Source organism: Dicentrarchus labrax, unplaced genomic scaffold, assembly GCF_905237075.1.
Source record: "Dicentrarchus labrax unplaced genomic scaffold, dlabrax2021, whole genome shotgun sequence".
NCBI classification, from domain to species: Eukaryota; Metazoa; Chordata; class Actinopteri; family Moronidae; genus Dicentrarchus; species Dicentrarchus labrax.
This window is the reverse complement of record NW_026136998.1, coordinates 623,273-646,782: the sequence shown is the minus strand read 5'-3', so window position 1 is coordinate 646,782 and position 23,510 is coordinate 623,273. Positions and strand designations below refer to the sequence as shown.

General features: G+C 41.5%; 1 protein-coding gene across 1 annotated transcript; it reads left to right on the top strand.

The window, feature by feature from the left end:
• The first annotated feature begins 5 nt into the window (after nucleotides 1-5).
• On the top strand, nucleotides 6-22,436 carry acss1 (acyl-CoA synthetase short chain family member 1). The gene is made up of 14 exons (XM_051395697.1): nucleotides 6-1,525; nucleotides 3,451-3,547; nucleotides 5,605-5,804; nucleotides 7,616-7,791; nucleotides 9,160-9,312; nucleotides 11,993-12,140; nucleotides 14,167-14,304; nucleotides 14,937-15,029; nucleotides 16,189-16,301; nucleotides 18,195-18,321; nucleotides 18,393-18,520; nucleotides 19,781-19,844; nucleotides 21,546-21,667; nucleotides 21,840-22,436. The coding sequence occupies exons 1-14, from the start codon at nucleotides 1,210-1,212 to the stop codon at nucleotides 22,029-22,031; spliced, it is 2,067 nt and encodes a 688-aa protein (XP_051251657.1). The 5' UTR covers nucleotides 6-1,209; the 3' UTR covers nucleotides 22,032-22,436.
• Nucleotides 22,437-23,510: the final 1,074 nt, after the last annotated feature.

Genomic DNA, 23,510 nt, shown 5'->3' with positions numbered 1-23,510 from the left:
TGTTGTTGCAGGAAGGACACACTGATGGTCTCGGTTTGATATTTCTCTATCAGTAGATTAACGGAGGATCAATAATCATCATAAATGAGTTGTGTGGGATTAACGGTTGTTTACATCCTTTAATCTGACCTCCGCACACACAAACACTGAGCTTAAAGCTTCTGCTGCAGGAAAACAGCAGCAGGGGTCAGAGGTCACTGAACAACTGACTGCTGGAACCACGGTTCAGAAATACTGCACAGTAACTTTATTAAGAGTAAGAGTACTTCATTAAGAGTAAGAGTAGTTTATTAAGAGTAAGAGTACTTCATTAAGAGTAAGAGTACTTCATTAAGAGTAAGAGTACTTCATTAAGAGTAAGAGTACTTCAGTATTTGTAGTATAACGAACCTGTTTCTATCAACAACAAACTAATCTGATTCCAGTGAATTAATCTGCTTAAAGGCTTTAAATCTGTTTGTTTTTACATTATTATTGATCACATTGTATGTTTATGGATGATTATTATTATTATTATTATTATTATTTGAGTTCTCAGCCTCAGAAACAGTCAGTCAGTAAGGGGGCACGGAGTGCAGAACTGATCCAACCTACAGGGGGCAGCCATGTTTGTGTGATATGATGAAGATTTGAACAGTGTGCAGTTTCTGCCACTAGGGCTTCTCTCACATCCAAACAGCAAGTGTGATGAGGTGTTGCAGCAGCGTGCGTTACACCAGTAATACGAGGCGGATATTGTCCCTTTAACCTGTCTCACTGCTGCAGTTTGAGCCTAAAATAATCCGATATTTCTGTGATCTAATGTCAACAAACGGATCAATATGATGCTGAAATAACCACATCATGACACATCACACAGCGTCCTGGTGTCTGCTGTCCCAGGAGTCCTTGCTGCAGCGGTTGTCAGTTGATTAAAGGCAAAAACAACAAGAAGTCACTATTTGGAGAAGATTTTGGCATTAAAGTTCCTCCATAAAGTCCGAATCCTGACTTTAAACTAAAAACTCAAATAATGTTTCTACAATATTGGCCCTAAATCTCTTCCATACAGGGAATAATTAAAACATCATGTAACTTTTTAAGAACTGGTTTTGGCACTAACGGTCTTCCATACCTCCAAACACCTGAACACACCTGACAGAGAGAGAGAGAGAGAGAGAGAGAGAGGTTGAGGTGTCTCAGTCTTAGTTCTGGATCCAGAGGATCAACATGGCTCCTGGCAGCAGGGGGACCGGACTCTTCAGGACCCTCCTGATCCGCTGCAGGACCCCGGGACCGGGTCAGACCAGGACCGGACTACACAGATGTCTGTCGTCCCTGCCGCCACCTGGGACCTGGACCTCCGAGCTGTCCCGGCTGTCCCACCGGGATCTGCACCGGCTCTCGGTCACGGATCCGGATCTGTTCTGGGGGTCCGCCGCCGCTGACAGACTCCGCTGGATGAAACCGTTCCACCGGGTCCGGGACTGCGAGCTCAGCAGCGGGAAGATCAGCTGGTTCCTGGGAGGGAAGCTCAACGTGTCCGGTAATCAATCACCTGTCCGATAATCAATCAACTGTCCGCTGATCTATAATCAATCAATATGTTCCCTGTTGCATAGGAAAGTCCGTTTGAGTTTATTGATCTGAACTGCGCTTCATGACGTCAGTGATCGATGATATCGATCGTATTCTTCCAATAATCAGTTCATACAGTGTTTATGTAATCGATTCATTAGTTCACTTCATTTGTGTTGGCGGGAAAAACGTTCAACAGTAAAAGTAATCCAAGTAAAGTAAAGTAGCTGTAAGTTGTACCAGACTTTAAAAAGAAAAAGTATCATAAAGCAGAATGTGAGTTTATTATTATTATATGATTATTTATATTTATATTATTATTGTTATTATTATTGTTGTTGGTATTATTGATGCATTGAGCAGCACTTTAATGTTGTACTAATAATCTGTATTATATTTTATAAACTGATCTGAAAAGTAACTGTAACTGTTATTTATATATATATATTATTATCTCTGTACTGGAGATAAATACAGTTATAACATTCTATATATGATGAACAGCTGCTTTACCATTGTATGTAAGTAATATAACAATAACAATAAAAATAATACAGGAACAGCCCATTCATTAAAAGTCAAACATCCTAATTAATGAGCGGTGAAATAATCTTACTGAACTGATAAAAGACTTAAAAAACCCTCCAAATTAAAGGTGTCCATTCCAGGCATTTCCAGGTGGTTTCCAGGTTGTTTGCAGGTGTTTCCAGGTGGTTTCCAGGTTGTCTCCAGGTGTTTCCAGGTGGTTTCCAGGTGTTTCCAGGTTGTTTCCGGGGGGGGGTGTCAGTGTGCCCATTCAGAAGACTGATATGAACGTATGACACTGCTGCTGAATTTCAGGAGTCATTAATTTCTATTATTAATCATAATAAAAATGATAATAATAATTATATTGAGTTAGAATCAATGTAATAAATATTGTTTCTCAATAATCTGAGTGATAAATATATACAATCAATAAATATATAGATTGGACACAAACAGTCTGAGCAGGAGGAGCCGAGCACTCAGCGTCCTCACAGTTTGTCTCTTTATCCTCTGTTGTTTGTCTGATAATAATACCAATAGTAATCCAATAATAATCCAATAATATTCCAATAATATTCCAATAATAATCCAATAATAATCCAATAAGGACAGCTGGATGATCTGTGCTGTATCAGATCTCATGCAGGATGATTCTGATTCTCTCATTACATAAATTATTTTGAAAATCTCCAGTTTCAACCTTCACTGAGGTTTTCACACTTTTAAAGTGAAACAATCCTCATCGTTCACATATTTAACAATCAATGCCAAAAAATATCATAAATTACTTTCTTTGTTTTTTTTATATCAAGAATTTTATCTTCCTGTAAATGCGAATAAATAAATAAAATAAAGAACATTTCCATCCTCATACACTGAACCATCGTACGCAGTTGCAGTGAGGACAGGAGCACGCTTATTTTCTTACTGGCTGGACGGTGGCAATTTAAGATTATCTTGAATTCATCTGACAGTTGCTTTCTTGATCAGTCCATTAACTGCTCAATCAGTCAATAAAAGGTCAGGAAACCATGATACATTTCTTTCTGAACAGTTCAGAACCCCAAAATGTTCAGTTCACTATGATAGAAAACAGAAAGTCTTTCAGAGAACTTCAATGATTAATAGGTTATAAAGAAATTTGCAGATTATTTGTTTTTGATTGATTATTGGCTAATCATTAGCTCTACACTGCAGGTGTGTGTTGAACCTGATGGATATAATAATATAAAGTAGAATCAGTGTTATTGGATGAATGTTAGAAGTTTCTAAAGACAGTTTGGACTCATCTGTGAAAGTATCTCGATATCAGTAAACAACACAGACACCAAACACTTTTCACTCTCTGCTGTTTCTGTCTGTCAGAAAACTGTCTGGACGTTAATGTTGAGAAACATCCGGACCGAGTGGCTCTGATCTGGGAGCGAGATGAACCTGGCACTGAGGTCAAGATTACCTACAGGTATGAACATCTGAAAACATCCAATCTGCAGCAAGTTCCTCTTATCCTCCCTATATGCAGATGATACTGCTCTCTATCTTATCAACCTTTGCTGTCCTATAGTTACGTGTATCCTCCCTCTATGCAGATGATGTTTATCTTATCATCATAGTGTTTTATGTTGATGTTATCTCTGTCATTACAGCACCATAAATGTAAAGGAAAGCCTTGAAGTCTGTGCTAAAGACATACATTCAGCTGGTAAAGTTAAACAGTCACTTATTGGGAAATGACTACAGACTGTAGCTGGCATCAAGACAACCAGAACATCATCATGGTCTTGGCATAAAGACTAAAGTATACTTGCATACAAGTGACGTACAGACGTTTGTGAAGAAGATTCTGAAGTATTTAATATTTCTATAATAATCTGTGTGTGTGAGTCAGTGTGTGTGAGCAGAGAGTGAACAGGTTGTAGTGTAGCTTTGTTCCTCTGCTGCCTGTGGACTGATTTCTATGTGTCTCATTGTAGGATGAGGGTCAAAGGTTGTGACCTTTATGCTCCTGAGTGCCAACAGTGGGCAACACTAGCTAACGTTAGCTTATAAATGGAGTCTGCTAACGACTACAAACGACCAACACCCACCACAACACAGAGTCCAACACAGAGTCCAACACAGAGTCCAACACAGAGTCCACAACACAGAGTCCACAACACAGAGTCCAACACAGAGTCCACAACACAGAGTCCACAACACAGAGTCCAACACAGAGTCCAACACAGAGTCCAACACAGAGTCCAACACAGAGTCCAACACAGAGTCCACAACACAGAGTCCAACACAGAGTCCACAACACAGAGTCCAACACAGAGTCCACAACACAGAGTCCACAACACAGAGTCCAACACAGAGTCCACAACACAGAGTCCAACACAGAGTCCAACACAGAGTCCACAACACAGAGTCCAACACAGAGTCCAACAACACAGAGTCCACAACACAGAGTCCAACACAGAGTCCAACACAGAGTCCACAACACAGAGTCCAACACAGAGTCCACAACACAGAGTCCACAACACAGAGTCCACAACACAGAGTCCAACACAGAGTCCAACAACACAGAGTCCACAACACAGAGTCCAACACAGAGTCCAACACAGAGTCCAACACAGAGTCCACAACACAGAGTCCAACAACACAGAGTCCACAACACAGAGTCCAACACAGAGTCCAACACAGAGTCCACAACACAGAGTCCAACACAGAGTCCAACACAGAGTCCACAACACAGAGTCCAACACAGAGTCCAACACAGAGTCCACAACACAGAGTCCAACACAGAGTCCACAACACAGAGTCCACAACACAGAGTCCAACACAGAGTCCACAACACAGAGTCCACAACACAGAGTCCAACACAGAGTCCAACACAGAGTCCACAACACAGAGTCCAACACAGAGTCCAAAACACAGAGTCCAACACAGAGTCCACAACACAGAGTCCAACACAGAGTCCAACACAGAGTCCACAACACAGAGTCCAACACAGAGTCCACAACACAGAGTCCACAACACAGAGTCCAACACAGAGTCCACAACAGAGTCCAACAGAGAGTCCAATACAGAGTCCACAACACAGAGTCCAACACAGAGTCCACAACACAGAGTCCAACACAGAGTCCACAACACAGAGTCCAACACAGAGTCCAACACAGAGTCCAAAGTCAAAGCTAACATTAATGCTAAGCTTGTGGGACATATTGTCTGATTGTGCTGTTAGCTGGACAGTGTTGGATTGCTAGCTAGCTTCAATCCAGAATCTCTGGGTTGTCCGGCCGGCTGTGTCTTGGCTGCACGGTGTGGGTCTGGCGTTGGTTGCTTCGTGGTGTTGGCTGATGGGTGATTTGTAAACGGTGAGCTAGTTATTAGCATGGAGCTAACGGTCCAAATAAAATATAGGAACATTGCAGATAGTAACGTTATTCTAAATATGATTGTCAGTTATTTTACAGCGTTTCTTGTTTTAATATCTTCATCAGCACCATCACACTCAGTGTCCTGATGTCTGTCCAACAGAGAGCTGCTGGAGACCACATGCCGCCTCGCCAACACCCTCAAGAGCCATGGGATCCAAAAGGGGGACAGGGTGGCCATTTACATGCCGGTGTCGCCGCTGGCGGTGGCGGCCATGTTGGCGTGCGCCCGTATCGGTGCGGTGCACACTGTTGTGTTTGCTGGCTTCAGCTCCGAGGCTCTGGCAGGGAGGATTCAGGATGGTGAGTCTTCCTCCACTGTGGTCCAACCTGAGTCACAATGTGGGGTTTTACTGGGGGCAGCACCTAGTGGACATTGAAGGAACTGCAGCTCCTCAGAGCTGTTAGCTTGTTCAGGTAGTTTTTACAGTCAAAGTTCTTAACTTTTAGAGCAAAAACGTAAATTATAATAAGAAGACATTTTCAAAATACAAAATGGACGTTTAAACAGGAAGTGGAAATATTTCAGCTGCTAGTGGCTGATTGCGATTCATTGTGAAGTTATTGATATACATTGGACCTGCATTTTAGAAAGTTCAATGTCTTTGGTTTCTTACAATCGACTCAAAATGAATCACAATCAGCCCACTGGGAGCTGAAATATGGACACTTCTGGTTTGAAAGTCCATTTTGTAAGTTTGTAAATGCTGAGAACCTATACTGTACAAGTGGGTGAATATTAAATAAAGTTTATTGTTATTATTGAAATTAACATAACCTTATTGGTTGTAGTGGAACCTTTGTGAGGGTTGGTCAGTGGGTGACTCTTCTATCTTAGCTGTTTGATTAAAGGTCATTTTCCAGTCGAAGCAGAAAAAGGTCTGTGAACGCATACAGAATCACACTGAGGCCTGATGGGAACTGACTCAGAACGAATGCCTCGCTCTACCCGTCAGCTCAGATATAATGAGGCGGATCTGAGGAGGTCAGACACAAGGACTTCTGTGTTTTGGAAACAGTGAAACCCAAACACGGTGAAGCAGAGCGTGATGGGACGGTCAACTGTGAGACTGTGTGAGGTGTTATAGAGGCTGTGGCAATAAACCACTGGCAGTATTTACCTTTTATGTGTTTGTACAGTGATGATGTATTTGGTGGGTGGAGCCTAAGACAGTTGTGCAGTGGCTAGCACTGTTAAGCTAACTGCAGCACTCACACAATCACAGTAAGATAATCTACACAAGACTGAACGCTGTAAATTAAATGACTCATATTCACTGTCTCACTGTATCTGTAATGTTCCTACGCCACCAAGGATGCCGCTGCCTCACAGCGCTCTCAGCTAGTAGAAAACAAAAGACGTAAAAACACCTGAAAAAACAGAAAACATTAAAAAACAAAAGCTCGCTAACATTATTGTTAGCAAAGTCTGAGTGGTTAGCTGGCTAATCCAACCGATCTGTGATGCTAATTTACGACCCTCATCCCTGCAGTTAGTATCATGGATAACATTAGCTGGAAATTTAACGTTAGGTAACTAACATATCCACTAAGATAGTATTTTGCTGGTGATAACGTTAATGTGCAGGCAAGCTAAGGTTAGCAAGCATTAGCATGATGCTAAGATAGCACAAAGCCATTTAGGCATCTTATGACATGCTGGATGAACCTTGTGAGGAATCTGTTGAGATGTGTTCTTCAGCATGGAGACGTTCATACAGCATCAGTCTGTGAACAGGATACAGCATTTTATCATTTTATTTAAAGGTTTAAAGAGTTCAAAGGTTTGTTCAGCACCTTTAAAGAGACGAGACAATAAAACTGCAGGTTTAGTGTTTATGTGACAGAGAGAGGACAGAAACACAGTCCACTCCTGTTCGTTTGATGGTGAATAAACGAGACAGCTTTTATTTAGATTGAGAGAAACTAAAACTAAACAATAAAGTGCATATTAACAAGCTAACACATGCTAACACCTACGGTCAGTGTTTCGTTCCTAACTTTAAGGTTACCTTCTACGTTCGTAATGTTGATGTGAGAAATTACAAACTATTCTTGTTTGGGTAAAGTTAGCTGACTAACAGCTAGCTAGCTAACATGTGTTGTGTTCACAGCGCAGTGTAAAGCCGTGCTCACCTGTAATGAAGGTGTGAGGGGCGGCCGACTCGTCAAACTGAAGTCGACGGTGGACGCGGCGGTGAAGAGCTGCCCGACTGTCCAACACGTGTTTGTTTCTCAGAGGACGGAGACGCCAACTGTGATGGGAGAGCTGGACGTCCCCCTGGAGGAGGTGAGACACTGTAACAGTATCAGTACTAACTGATCAGTATCAATAGTATCAATATCAGAACTAACAGTATCAGTACTACCAGTACCACTATCAGTATCAGTATCAGTACCAGTATCAGTACTACCAGTACCAGTACCAGTACCAGTATCAGTACTATCAGCATCAGTATCAGTATCAGTACCAGTACCAGTACCAGTATCAGTACTACCAGTATCAGTATCAGTATCTGTATCAGTACCAGTGTTAGTACCAGTATCAGTATCAGTATCAGTACCAGTATCAGTACTACCAGTATCAGTATCAGTATCAGTACTACCAGTATCAGTATCAGTATCAGTACCAGTACTAGTATCAGTATCAGTACCAGTACCAGTACCAGTATCAGTACTACCAGTATCAGTATCAGTACCAGTATCAGTACCAGTACCAGTACCAGTACCAGTACCAGTATCAGTACTACCAGTACCAGTGTCAGTATCAGTACTAGTATCAGTATCAGTACCAGTACCAGTATCAGTACTACCAGTACTAGTATCAGTATCAGTACCAGTACCAGTACCAGTACCAGTATCAGTACTACCAGTATCAGTATCAGTATCAGTACCAGTATCAGTACCAGTACCAGTACCAGTATCAGTACTACCAGTATCAGTATCAGTATCTGTATCAGTACCAGTGTTAGTACCAGTATCAGTACTACCGGTATCAGTACCAGTATCAGTACTACCAGTACCAGTACCAGTATCAGTACCAGTACCAGTACCAGTATCAGTACTACCAGTACCCGTATCAGTATCAGTACCAGTATCAGTACCAGTACCAGTATCAGTACTACCAGTACCAGTATCAGTATCAGTACCAGTACCAGTACCAGTATCAGTATCTGTATCAGTACCAGTGTTAGTACCAGTATCAGTACCAGTACCAGTACCAGTATCAGTACTACCAGTATCAGTACTACCAGTATCAGTATCTGTATCAGTACCAGTATCAGTACTACCAGTACCAGTATCTGTACCAGTACCAGTATCTGTACCAGTACCAGTATCAGTACCAGTATCAGTATCAGTATCAGTATCTGTATCTGTATCTGTATCTGTACCAGTATCAGTACCAGTATCAGTACTACCAGTATCAGTACCAGTACCAGTATCATTATCAGTACCAGTATCAGTACTAACAGTACTAGTACCAGTATCAGTACCAGTACCAGTACCAGTACCAGTATCTGTATCTTTATCTGTATCTGTACCAGTACCAGTACCAGTATCAGTACTACCAGTACTAGTACCAGTATCAGTAACAGTACCGGTACCAGTGTCAGTACCAGTATCAGTATCAGTATCAGTACCAGTATCTGTGTTGCAGGTGATGTCCTCTCAGTCTGCTGTCTGTCCTGCGGAGCCTTTGGACAGTGAAGATCTTCTGTTTCTGCTGTACACATCAGGAAGTACGGGAAAACCTAAAGGCATCGTCCACACACAGGCTGGATACCTGCTGTACACCTCACTGACACACCAGGTATACACACACACACACATCACTGACACACCAGGTACACACACACACACACACCTCACTGACACACCAGGTACACACCAGGTACAAACACACACACACACCTCACTGACACACCAGGTACACACACACACACACCTCACTGACACACCAGGTACACACACACACATCACTGACACACCAGGTACACACACACACACACCTCACTGACACACCAGGTACACACACACACACACACACACCTCACTGACACACCAGGTACACACCAGGCACACACACACACACACACCTCACTGACACACCAGGTACACACACACACACACCTCACTGACACACCAGGTACACACACACACATCACTGACACACCAGGTACACACACACACACACACCTCACTGACACACCAGGTACACACCAGGTACAAACACACACACACACAACCTCACTGACACACCAGGTACACACACACACACACCTCACTGACACACCAGGTACACACCAGGTACACACACACACACACACCCTCACTGACACACCAGGTACACACCAGGTACAAACACACACACACACACACACCTCACTGACACACCAGGTACACACACACACACATCACTGACACACCAGGTACACACCAGGTACACACACACACATATCACTGACACACCAGGTACACACCAGGTACACACACACACACATCACTTACACACCAGGTACGCACAAAGGGGCGTGTGGAGAGCTTTTATTTTGAAAACCTGGCTGTAAGCTGTGAGTTGGAAGGAGCTTGGTTCTTTAGCGGTTGTAATTCGGGTCGTGTTTGAGCGAGGAAGTAAAGACAAAGGAGAGCAGTTACACAACAGGCCGAACAAAAGCGCTGCTGTTTGTCCGCACAGGGAGGACGAGGAGGAAGAGGAGGAGGAGGAGCCGCCCTGAGGCCAAATCTGCCCTGAAAGCTTTAAATTAGCTTTTATTCTGACAGACAAGCAGAAACATCTGTTTTCTCTATGTGTGTGTGTGTGTGTGTGTGTGTGTGTGTGTGATGTTTATGATGATAATTGAATAAAAACATAAACCATAACAACCCCCCCCCCCCCCACCCCCCACCCCCCCACCCCACCAGCCATCACTGCCAAATATTTATCAGTGCTAATTTCTAAAGCAGCTTAGCATTCAGTGGGGGGGGGGTGTTTGGATGAAACTGAACAAAAGCTGCTTTATCTGAAAAAGACAAGCACTGCTGGGTCCACGCCAGGACCACAGACACTGAGAGACCGCCGTTGCTAAGCGCCTCTCATTGGCTCTTCGGCCATTTTGTTTCTGATCAAAACAACTTCAGATTCTTAAACAGTGACATCATCCAGTGACCTCTTGAGACGGAACCAGGGTGACCTTTAACCTCTTCCTCGGGTCATTAATTAAAGCTCCAGTGTGCAACATTATATTACATATAACGACACAAAGTTATAATATCACAATACAAAGTTATAATATAAAAACAACACAAAGTTATAATATTACAACAACACAAAGTTATAATATTACAACAGAAAGTTATAATATTACAACAACACAAAGTTATAATATTACAACAGAAAGTTATAATATAAAAACAACACAAAGTTATAATATAAAAACAACACAAAGTTATAATATAACAACACAAAGTTATAATATAACAACAACACAAAGTTATAATATAACAACACAAAGTTATAATATCACAACACAAAGTTATAATATAACAACAACACAAAGTTATAATATAACAACAACACAAAGTTATAATATAAAAACAACACAAAGTTATAATATAACAACAACACAAAGTTATAATATAAAAACAACACAAAGTTATAATATAACAACACAAAGTTATAATATAACAACACAAAGTTATAATATCACAACAACACAAAGTTATAATATCATAACAACACAAAGTTATAATATTACAACACAAAGTTATAATATAACAACAGAAAGTTATAATATAACAACAGAAAGTTATAATATCACAACACAAAGTTATAATATCACAACACAAAGTTATAATATAACAACACAAAGTTATAATATCACAACACAAAGTTATAATATAACAACACAAAGTTATAATATCACAACACAAAGTTATAATATAACAACAACACAAAGTTATAATATAACAACACAAAGTTATAATATAACAACACAAAGTTATAATATAAAAACAACACAAAGTTATAATATAAAAACAACACAAAGTTATAATATCACAACAACACAAAGTTATAATATAAAAACACAAAGTTATGATATAAAAACACAAAGTTATGATATCACAAAATAAAGTTATAATATATTTAGCTAACATTAGCTAGCAGATGTAGCTAGCTAGCTGACCGCCATGTTGAACAGCTCGTTAATGTTTACTGCCCTCTGGTGGTCGGGAGGATTAATAGATAATTAATCTGACAGGTTACTTTAAGTAACTAATTACTTTTATTTGCAGTAATTCTCCAGATACCTTTGAGAGAAATAACTATTTCCAGCAACTTGCCCTACAGGGCTCAGTGCTGTACTCAAGTTCTGTACTGGAGTAAATGTACTTAGTTACTCTCCACTGCTGTAGTGGTTGGGTTTTGGGGTCATGTGAGTGGACAGCAGTTTTCCCGCCACAGCGTTGACCTCGTGTTGTTGTGTCTTCAGTACGTGTTCGACTACCGGGACGGCGACGTGTTCGGCTGCGTGGCAGACGTCGGCTGGATAACGGGACACAGCTACGTGGTGTACGGCCCGCTGTGCAACGGCGCCACCACCATCCTGTTTGAGAGCACACCTGTTTACCCAAACCCAGGTGAGACCAACTGATGACCCCTCATGACTTATTACACGACATATATCCTGTGAATGTTGATCAGAGATGAGCTTTCCAAGTTTTAGGAACTTTTTGTACAATTCTGTCTCTATGATGTGTTTATAAATAATAATATACTTATAATATAATAAACTTATAATAATATATTTATAATATACTTATAATAATATACTTATAATATAGTTATAATAATATATTTATAATATAATATACTTATAATAATATAGTTATAATATAATATACTTATAATATAATATACTTATAATAGTATATTTATAATATAATATACTTATAATAATATATTTATAATATACTTATAATAATATAGTTATAATATAGTTATAATAATATATTTATAATATAATATACTTATAATAATATATTTATAATATAATATACTTATAATAATATATTTATAATATACTTATAATAATATAGTTATAATATAGTTATAATAATATATTTATAATATAATATACTTATAATAATATACTTATAATATAATATACTTATAATAATATACTTATAATATACTTATAATAATATACTTATAATATAATATACTTATAATAATATGCTTATAATATAATATACTTATAATAATATACTTATAATATAATATACTTATAATAATATACTTATAATATAATATGCTTATAATAATATACTTATAATAATATACTTTACAGTGTTTCAGTGTTTTCTGCTTTCTGTCCTGGAGATAAATTCCTCCTGTAGATTATTATATGATTAATTATTAATTATAAAATAATATTTTAATATGTTGAATATTTATATATATAATAATATATATTAATTAATAAATATATTATATTTGCAATAATAACATGAGCCAAGTAATGTTTGTTAGCCCACAAGCTAACATTATAGCTCCATTGTTGCTAATGGTTGAGCCTGCTGTCGTTATGAAGCTCAGTCTCCTCTCAGGTGGATCCAGGTGTGCAGTCAGTCCAGGTAAAGTAATGGATGAACAGAAGGAATGTGGAGTTTCATTGGCCTCCGTCCAGCATTGAGTTACTCATTAATGTCGTTAATGTTGGTTTATTACCTTCAGTTGTAGAGCGCAGCCACTTTATCTCACCTGACCTCACAGGAAGTCTCCACAAGGTGCTGTGACCTTCTGTCACTCTGACGTGGCCTTGACCTTTGACCTGGTTGTTATCATGTGTTCATACAGTGTGTGTTCCTACAGTGTGTGTTCATGTGTTCATACAGTGTGTGTTCCTACAGTGTGTGTTCATGTGTTCATACAGTGTGTTCATGTGTTCATACAGTGTGTGTTCATACAGTGTGTGTTCATGTGTTCATACAGTATGTGTTCATGTGTTCATACAATGTGTGTTCATGTGTTCATACAGTGTGTTCATGTGTTCATACAGTGTGTGTTCATACAGTGTGTGTTCATGTGTTCATACAGTGTGTGTTCATACAGTATGTGTTCATGTGTTCATACAGTGTGTGTTCATACAGTATGTGTTCATGTGTTCATACAGTGTGTTCATGTGTTCATACAGTGTGTGTTCATACAGTGTGTGTTCATGTGTTCATACAGTGTGTGTTCATGTGTTCATACAGTGTGTGTTCATACAGTATGTGTTCATGTGTTCATACAGTGTGTTCATGTGTTCATACAGTGTGTGTTCATACAGTGTGTGTTCATGTGTTCATACAGTGTGTGTTCATACAGTATGTGTTCATGTGTTCATACAGTGTGTTCATGTGTTCATACAGTGTGTTCATGTGTTCATACAGTGTGTGTTCATACAGTATGTGTTCATGGGTTCATACAGTGTGTGTTCATACAGTATGTGTTCATGTGTTCATACAGTGTGTTCATGTGTTCATACAGTGGGTGTTCATGTGTTCATACAGTGTGTTCATGTGTTCATACAGTGTGTGTTCATGTGTTCATACAGTGTGTGTTCATACAGAGTGTGTTCATGTGTTCATACAGAGTGTGTTCATGTGTTCATCCGGTGTACAGGCAGGTACTGGGAGACCGTGCAGCGTCTGGGGATCAGTCAGTTCTATGGGGCTCCGACGGCTCTGCGTCTGCTGCTGAAGTACGATGACAGTTGGGTGAAGAAGTACGAGCGCTCGTCTCTGAGGACGCTGGGATCAGGTCACATGTTGTTCTAATCGTCCTAATGACAGTCCTCAGGTTGGACTGAGACAAGATTTATTGATTTCATTATTAGCCTTTATTCTTATGTCACACACAAACTGGTCTAATATTAAACTGAAGATCAATAATCAGCCTATTGATGACCCACATTAGAAAGACATTAAGTGACTGTAGCAGAATGAAGGTGGAGGAAGTAATAATACTGCTGCAGCAGTGTTACACTAGCTAGCCAGCTAACTACTCAGCTAATGCTTGATGTAGATTAGCTAGTTAGTAGCTAGATGCCAGTAAACCCTTCACACTGTTTGAAACAATGCATTGATCGTATTTTATAAACCAATATGTTATAAACATATTATTAATAATTATAAACTAATACTGTCAGATAAATGTAGTGGAGGAGCTCTCTCACTATTTTTAAGTGAAATTAAAGACCTATGGCTTTAACGTTTTAATTTGGAGTAATGTTATATTCTTAGTTTCTGGGTTTTATTCATTGTTTCCTTTGTATATTGTATTTATTGTTTATTGTTGTTTATGTGTTTGTGTTTGGGCTGCGTGTTTGTATGAAAGCAGTGGAAGTGAACAGTACATTGACTTATAGACTGATTCTGATGATGTGTGTGCAGTGGGAGAGCCCATTAACCACGAGGCCTGGCACTGGTTCCACAGTGTGGTTGGAGACGGACGCTGTCCTTTAGTGGACACCTGGTGGCAGACAGGTGAGACACACACACACACACACACACACACACACACACACACACAGGTGCCATGGTAACCTGCAGGTTGATTTACACACATACAAAAGACCAATTAAAGTTTCCTCATTAATAAAGTAAAATATAAACATTGTTCAGTGATTGGTCGATACAGAAAAAACCGTATCACACCAAACTCCATGGAAAAAAGGGGTGATTTAAAGCGTGTGGCGAGACAGGAGGACAAACTGCACCAGATAGATCAAATTGGTTTAAAAATTATAATCAGGACAAAACTGGGAGATTCTGTTGCCACGGGAACAAGAGTTAAAGTAAAGTATAAATAAAGTGTCCTCTGGGGTTCATTTCTTTAAAGGCAAATGTTTAATAATATAATGTCAGATTTCTCTGAACATTGTTAGAAACATTTCCTCATCCGTCTGTCCGTGTGTTTGTGCGACTGTAAGTCCGTCTGATTCTCTCTTTACTGGAGCTTTAACCCTAATTTGAACGATTAGCAGCAGAACATCTGCAGCTCTGTAGAAAATGAATTAAGATCAAATCCTCAACACACTTATCTACACCCCAACCCGCCCACAACCCCCCAGGACAAGACAGTGGAGGATCACTGACGGCAGTGTGAGAGTGTGTGTGACCTAATTCCTCCACGTTGTTTTTAAATCAGACTTTAAACTCTCTGCCAGCTGCTTCTTTCTCTTAAAAGGAGAAAAATCCCCAATAAATTAAGAAATTAAAGGAAATTAAAGCTGCAGAGAGAAGCAACATCTGAGGCCCTCTAGTGGCAGCCGGGAGTAACTGTTACTGCCCCCCCCCCAGAGAGGACAAACTGCACATATATTCATGTTTCTTTAATTATTCAAGTGTCTTCATCATTAAAACAATCACGTTTTCATAGAATAACCTCCCAAAGACAACTAAAGAGCCCCCGACTGATGCCCCTGTGGCAGCTGAAGCTCCTGTAAGTGTCCTCTGGGGGGGGCAATACTAACCCAGCCTGTAGGGAGCAGTCTGTAGGGGGCAGTCTGTAGAAGGCAGTCTGTAGGGGGAGCAGTGGACGTCAGCTGTGTTCCTGCCTGGTTCAATATTTACTGACTCACTTTCTTTCTTCCTCCTCTCTCATATGAAGTAATGAATGTTGTCCTCCCTCGTCTCCCCGTAGAGACCGGTGGTGTCTGCATCGCCCCTCGCCCTGCAGAGGATGGAGCTCCCATCATCCCAGCGATGGCGATGAGGCCGTTCTTTGGCATCCAGCCGGTTCTCATGGGAGAGAAGGTGACCTGAAAACAATTCAATTTTCAATTCAATTCAATTCAATTGAATCAAATTTTATTTGTATAGCGCCAATTCATAACAGAAGTTATCTCAGGACACTTTTCAAATAGAGCAGGTCTAGACCGAACTCTTTAACATTAATTACAGAGACCCAACAGTACCACCATGAGCAAGACCTTGGAGACAAGGGCAAGGAAAAACTGCCTGTTAAAAGGCAGAAACCTAGGACAGATCCTCCGGCTCTAGGTGGGTGGGAGAGAGAGAGACAAAGAGAGAGACAGACAGACAGACAGACAGACAGACAGACAGACAGGTGCACAGCAACAACTACACTAATAGTAGTGACCGATGATGAACATGAACATGAAAACAGCAACGATTGGGGACAACGAGCAGTGACAACAGAAACCGTAGCCCAGCATTCAGAGAACGTAGTGTTCTAGTGGGGTAATAGGGTACTATGAGCTCTTTAAGATATGAAGGGGCCTGACCATGAAGAGCTTTATAGGTGAGGAGGAGGATTTTAAATTCTATTCTACATTTTACAGGGAGCCAATGCAGAGAAGCTAGTACAGGAGAGATGTGATCTCTTTTTCTAGTTCCTGTCAGTACTCGTGCTGCAGCGTTCTGAATTAATTGGAGCGTTTTAATGGACTTATTGGGGCAACCTGATAATAAAGAGTTGCAGTAATCCAGCCTTGAAGTAACAAATGCATGGATTAGTTTTTCTGCATCTGTCTGTGATAGTATGTGTCTAATTTTTTCTAATATTACGTAAATGAAAGAAGGCAGTCCTAGAGGTCTGCTTTATGTGGGAGTTAAATGACAAATCCTGATCAAAGATAACTCCAAGATTCCTGACAGTGGTGCTAGAGGCCAAGTTAATGCCATCTAGAGTAACTAGTAACAGAGCTGAAGTTAGCTCCTATCCGCTTTCCATACGCTAACCAACCTAACCAAGCAGACCACAGCATAGAAGATGGCTGAAGCAACCACAGTCATATATTGTTACCACGGTTATGTTAGCTGTCTAGCTAGCTGTTGGCATAGCTACTAATTCCAATTAATGTAACATTACAGCTAGCTATAGCCAGCTAGCCCAGTGCTACGTTCGTCTATGTGCTAACTTACTAAAAAGGGAACTCTTCAACCATTTGGACCAATCGAGTTCTTGATCAGCTTCAGATCAGATCATCGGTCTCTGCGTCTCATTGACCCCACTTGACCTTTCGATGTGAGAGGTCAGACGAGCCCTCGAGTGATGCCCCCCCCTTTAATCTTTCCATTAAAACGAAACCAGCAGCATCTGTTTGCTTTGATTAACAGACTTTCAGGCTCTGTTGGGAAGATCGCTGCTGCCCCAAATTAATTATCCGCTAGTTTCCCTCCTCTGTTGAAGAACCGTAATCTGCAGCGGTCGAGGGTTTTAGATTAGATTAGATTAGATTAGGTCTCCTTCGGTTTCACATTTCATCCTCAGAGGAGGTCGAGGTCACTTTCACTGCAATCCTCTGAGAGTGAACTGCAGCCGCTGATCAACTGTTTCATTTGTTCCCTTTAACACCGAACTCCACGAATCCACTCAATGACAGCGGTTGTTCCCCAGGAGACGCTACAATGTTCTCGTGTCCCGAAGTTTATAAACCAATGAGAGTGTTTGGTGCAGCGGTGGAAGTAATAAAAGTATCAGTAGCTTTAGCCTCAGTCTGTTAGCACGATAGCATGACCATGCACCTGTTAGCTTTAGTCTGTTATATTATATATATATATATATATATTATATATATATATATATATATATATATATAATATATATATATAATATATATATATATATATATATAATATATATATATATATATATGAGTCTTTCCACTGTCTGTTTATTATCAGGGGGAGCTTCTGTCCGGTAACTGTGTCAGTGGCGCTCTGTGTATCAGCCAGCCGTGGCCCGGGATGGCTCGCAGTATCTACGGGGACCACCAGAGATTCATCGAGGCGTATTTCAAACCGTATCCTGGTCAGTGAAAGTGAAGCAGTGCAGGTCTTCAGTCAGTGGTTGCAGTCTGTGAGACCTGTCTCTGTCTGTAGGTTGTTATTTCACTGGGGACGGCGCGTACCGCTCAGAGGACGGCTACTACCAGATAACCGGCCGCATGGACGATGTCATCAACGTCAGCGGCCATCGTCTCGGCACGGCGGAGATCGAGGACGCTCTGGTGAGACGCCACAAACAGCGAGAACCAACCAATGACATCACGACATCCACCCATCAATCAATCTGCTACTGTTAGCCAAACTAGCTAGCTAGCAACAGTACAAACACAACTTTATTAACACTGTACAAACACACAACTTTATTAACACTGTACAAACACAACTTTATTAACACTGTACAAACACACAACTTTATTAACACTGTACAGACACACAACTTTATTATCACTGTACAAACACACAACTTTATTATCACTGTACAGACACACAACTTTATTAACACTGTACAAACACACAACTTTATTATCACTGTACAAACACACAACTTTATTATCACTGTACAGACACAACTTTATTAACACTGTACAAACACACAACTTTATTAACACTGTACAATTCAATTCAATTCAATTCAATTTTATTTGTATAGCGCCAATTCATAACAGAAGTTATCTCAGGACACTTTTCAAATAGAGCAGGTCTAGACCGAACTCTTTATAACATTATTTACAGAGACCCAACAGTACCACCATGAGCAAGACCTTGGAGACAAGGGCAAGGAAAAACTGCCTGTTAAAAGGCAGAAACCTAGGACAGATCCTCCGGCTCTAGGTGGGTGGTCGTCTGTCTCGACCAGTTGGGGTGAGAGAGAGAGAGAGAGAGAGAGAGAGAGAGAGAGAGAGCGACAGACAGACAGACAGAGACAGAGAGAGAGACAGGTGCACAGCAACAACAGTATTGGCAATGGCAGTCAAGCAGGACCATGGCAGGAGGCTCCACCAGGATCCATGAGAACCTGCAAGACGAGAAAGCACAAGAACTCCGGGGAAGAAGTGGAGTTAGTAACATGCATTAAAGGAACATGAATGAGTGCAGAAAGAGAGAGGAAGAGAGGAGCTCAGTGCACCATGGGAAATCCCCCGATAGTCTAGGCCTATAGCAGCATAACTAAGGGATGGTTCAGGACTCACCTGATCCAGCCCTAACTATAAGCTTTATCAAAGCTTATAGTACAGACACACAACTTTATTAACACTGTACAAACACACAACTTTATTAACACTGTACAAACACACAACTTTATTAACACTGTACAAACACAACTTTATTATCACTGTACAAACACACAGAATTTATAACTTCAGTGATTACAGTGAAACTGGATCATGTTTTCTGTCTCTTCCTCTTCGTTAGGGCTCAGCTGTTCCTGTGAATAATAACTACTAACTAATATTGATTACTTTGATTGATTTGTGTTTCAGGATGAACATCCAGCTGTTCCAGAAACAGCTGTGATCGGAATCCCACATGACATCAAAGGAGAAGGTGAGAGCTAAAACTTCCCATGATGCTCTGCTGCTGCCTTCCTCTGTGTTGTTTATATGGAAACATGTTCTTCCTGTCTGTGAGTCAGGAGGCACTTTCAAAATAAAGGTACAGAGGTGACTGAACGAGTTCAATATTGAAAACAACCAAAAACAATTCATATAGAAAACTGATCAAAACAATCAACAATTTATTTCTTTATTATTCTTATATTTATTTATTCACTGTCTGCAGTACCACAGTGAGCTTAAACTATATTTACTATTCTTTATTTAATCTGACAACACAATGATAAACTGATGAATACCAATTTGATACAAAAAGTCACATAAGTAAACATACAAACAAGTAAATAAAGGATATATAGATACATACATATATAAAAACAAACAAAACATAAATAAATGGAAAGTGACTGAAGTGAAACACATAGTGACTCACTGTGTGAACATATACTGAGCTTTACTATAATCAGTGTATGTTTATGGATGTAAAGTTCAAATGAAGCAGCTGGACACGAAAAGGGTTGATATCTGACCCTCTGCTGCCCCCTGCTTCCCTCTGCTGCCCCCTGCTGCCCCCTGCTGCCCCCTGCTTCCCTCTGCTGCCCCCTGCTTCCCTCTGCTGCCCCCTGCTGCCCCCTGCTGCCCCCTGCTGCCCCCTCTGCTGCCCCCCTGCTTTCCTCTGCTGCCCCCTGCTGCCCCCCTGCTGCCCCCCTGCTTCCCTCTGCTGCCCCCCTGCTTCCCTCTGCAGCCCCCTGCTGCCCTCTGCTGCCCTCTGCTGCCCCCCTGCTGCCCCCCTGCTTCCCTCTGCAGCCCCCTGCTTCCCTCTGCTGCCCTCTGCTGCCCCCTGCTGCCCCCTGCTGCCCCCTGCTGCCCTCTGCTGCCCTCTGCTGCCCCCTGCTGCCCCCTGCTTCCCCTCTGCAGCCCCCTGCTGCCCCCTGCTGCCCTCTGCTGCCCCCTGCTGCCCCCCTGCTTCCCTCTGCAGCCCCCTGCTTCCCTCTGCTGCCCTCTGCTGCCCCCTGCTGCCCCCTGCTGCCCCCTGCTGCCCTCTGCTGCCCTCTGCTGCCCCCTGCTGCCCCCTGCTTCCCTCTGCAGCCCCCTGCTGCCCCCTGCTGCCCTCTGCTGCCCTCTGCTGCCCCCTGCTTCCCTCTGCTGCCCCCTGCTTCCCTCTGCTGCCCCCCTGCTTCCCTCTGCTGCCCTCTGCTGCCCTCTGCTGCCCCCTGCCCCTGCTACCCTCTGCTGCCCCCTGCTGCCCCCTGCTTCCCTCTGCTGCCCCCTGCTTCCCTTTTGCTGCCCCCTGCTTCCCTTTTGCTGCCCCCTGCTGCCCTCTGCTGCCCCCTGCTACCCTCTGCTGCCCCCTGCTTCCCTTTTGCTGCCCCCTGCTTCCCTCTGCTTCCCTCTGCTGCCCCCTGCTTCCCTCTGCTGCCCCCTGCTTCCCCCTGCTTCCCTTTTGCTGCCCCCTGCTTCCCTCTGCTGCCCCCTGCTTCCCCCTGCTTCCCTCTGCTTCCCTCTGCTGCCCCCTGCTGCCCTCTGCAGCGTGGGAGAAGCAGTGATGATCAGCGCCAAGGAGACCATTACCTTCTAATAAAATGTCTTTTGGAGGATTCATGAGGAAGCCATTTTCACACACACACACCTGAAGTGTGTTTAAAGTGTGTGTGTGTGTGTGTGTGTGTGTGTGTGTGTGTGTGTGTCCCAGTGCCATTTGCCTTCGTCGTCCTGAAGGAGGAGTTCGGTGACGACCCCGCCGCCATCCTTCAGCAGCTCCGGGAACTCGTTACCACAAAGATCGCCAAATACGCCGTCCCGGAGCACTTCCTGGTGAGACCCCGCCCTTTAACTTGTGTTTCCACGGCAACAGAATCTCTCTCTTTGTCCTGAGAACATTTTCATCGGTTTGAGCAGTTCCTGTCTGTGTGTCTGCTGTGAGACAGTTATGTGTCTCACCCGTCAGCCAATCAGGAATCAGTGTTTCCTGTCGTTTGTCTCTCAGGTGGTGAAGCGGCTGCCAAAGACTCGCTCCGGGAAGATCATGAGGCGGATCCTCAGGAAGGTCGCCGTGGAGACGAGCGGCGACCTCGGTGACGTGTCGACTCTGGACGACCCGTCTGTGGTCGGCGAGATCGTGGACGCCCACGAGCGCTACAGGAAGCGGAGAGCAGAGGAGGAGAAGAAGAAGAAGTAAGAGGGAGGAGCAACTTCATGTCCTTCAAAGCCGCCAAGCAGGTCCTCCTCAGGTACAGATGACATCATCATCCTCATCCTCAGAGACGATGCTCTTACCCACAATCCCCTGCTCCTGTGTGAACTGCGGGTCATTATTCAATCTGAATGAATATTATATAGTAAAGTGATTTTATCCGTTTACTCAATAAAATCACATTTCTGACGTTTTGATTATAAAACAAATATTTCATCATTTTAAACTTGATTTTCATTTTCAAAATATCAGAATCAAGTTTGAATTCTGACTTTATTCACTAATCTTTCAGTTTTAACAGATGAATATTTTGTGAACAGATTTTATGATTTATAGTTTTGCTGAAATCGTTTATTGACAGTTAATTAAGAAATAAACAAATAAACAAATCGTCGGCTGTGTGTCTGACTTCTTTCAGATCAAAAATCATTCATATTAATTATTATTATTATTATTATTATTACTATTATTACTATTACTATTATTATTATCTATGGAATTCAGAAGAAAATAAACTTTGATTTCATGAACTGAAATCAGTTTGAATATAATTTAATTAAATGAAAATGAAACTAAAATAGAATTTTATTATTAAACTTGAAGATATATCTGTGTTTTTGTTATTAAATATTATATGTGGATTATTGTGGCCCCTGGGGTCCACAGACTGCTGGCTGACGTCCATTCATGGATCCACTTGCTGTGGTCAGGTGACTGCGTTGGTCCTCGTACAGGGTTTCTGTAACGCAGGTATGAACACCTGTCCGGCGACTCGTCTGTGTTTTCTGTTTCATTGTCTGCAGTGAGATGAAGACATTGTGTCTCTGCAGCTGTTTGTCCTCTCATTGCTTCTTCAGCTCGCTGTGTGAACGTCTGAGAACTCTCAGTCCTCACAGGAAAAACATTAAATTAGCAAAATAAAACAACAAAAATCTGCCAAAATATTACAACCGATATGTTCGCCTAAAAATCCAACTTACAGCGAATGAAATGCAGTTGAGTTTGTTAAAAGCAAAGCAATGACGTAAACGTAAACATAAAAGCAAGTTGATTTCACAGAAGAGAGACAATCCTTCAGCTTACTAGTGATTAATAGTTGTTGAAGATATTCATTAAACTATGAATCAGAATTTCCAACAGTTTAGTTTATTTTATGAGACTGAATCAATGAATTATTACGTGTTTATTTTTAAATGGTTTTAATGTTGTTGTTTTTTTATTCCTGTCATCTTTTGCTGTGATGTCATTGGAATGCCATGATGTCATCCAAAGATCAAAGCCAATAGAATGTACTTTTGATACAAAGACAATGTTCTTTCTCAGAATCTAGATAAAGGATCCAGATCCAACCTGGTTCACTTCAGATTCTACAGGACACTTTCACTACAAGACCAAAGAGACAAACAGCAAGTTCAGATTCTACAGGACACTTTCACTACAAGACCAAAGAGACAAACAGCAAGT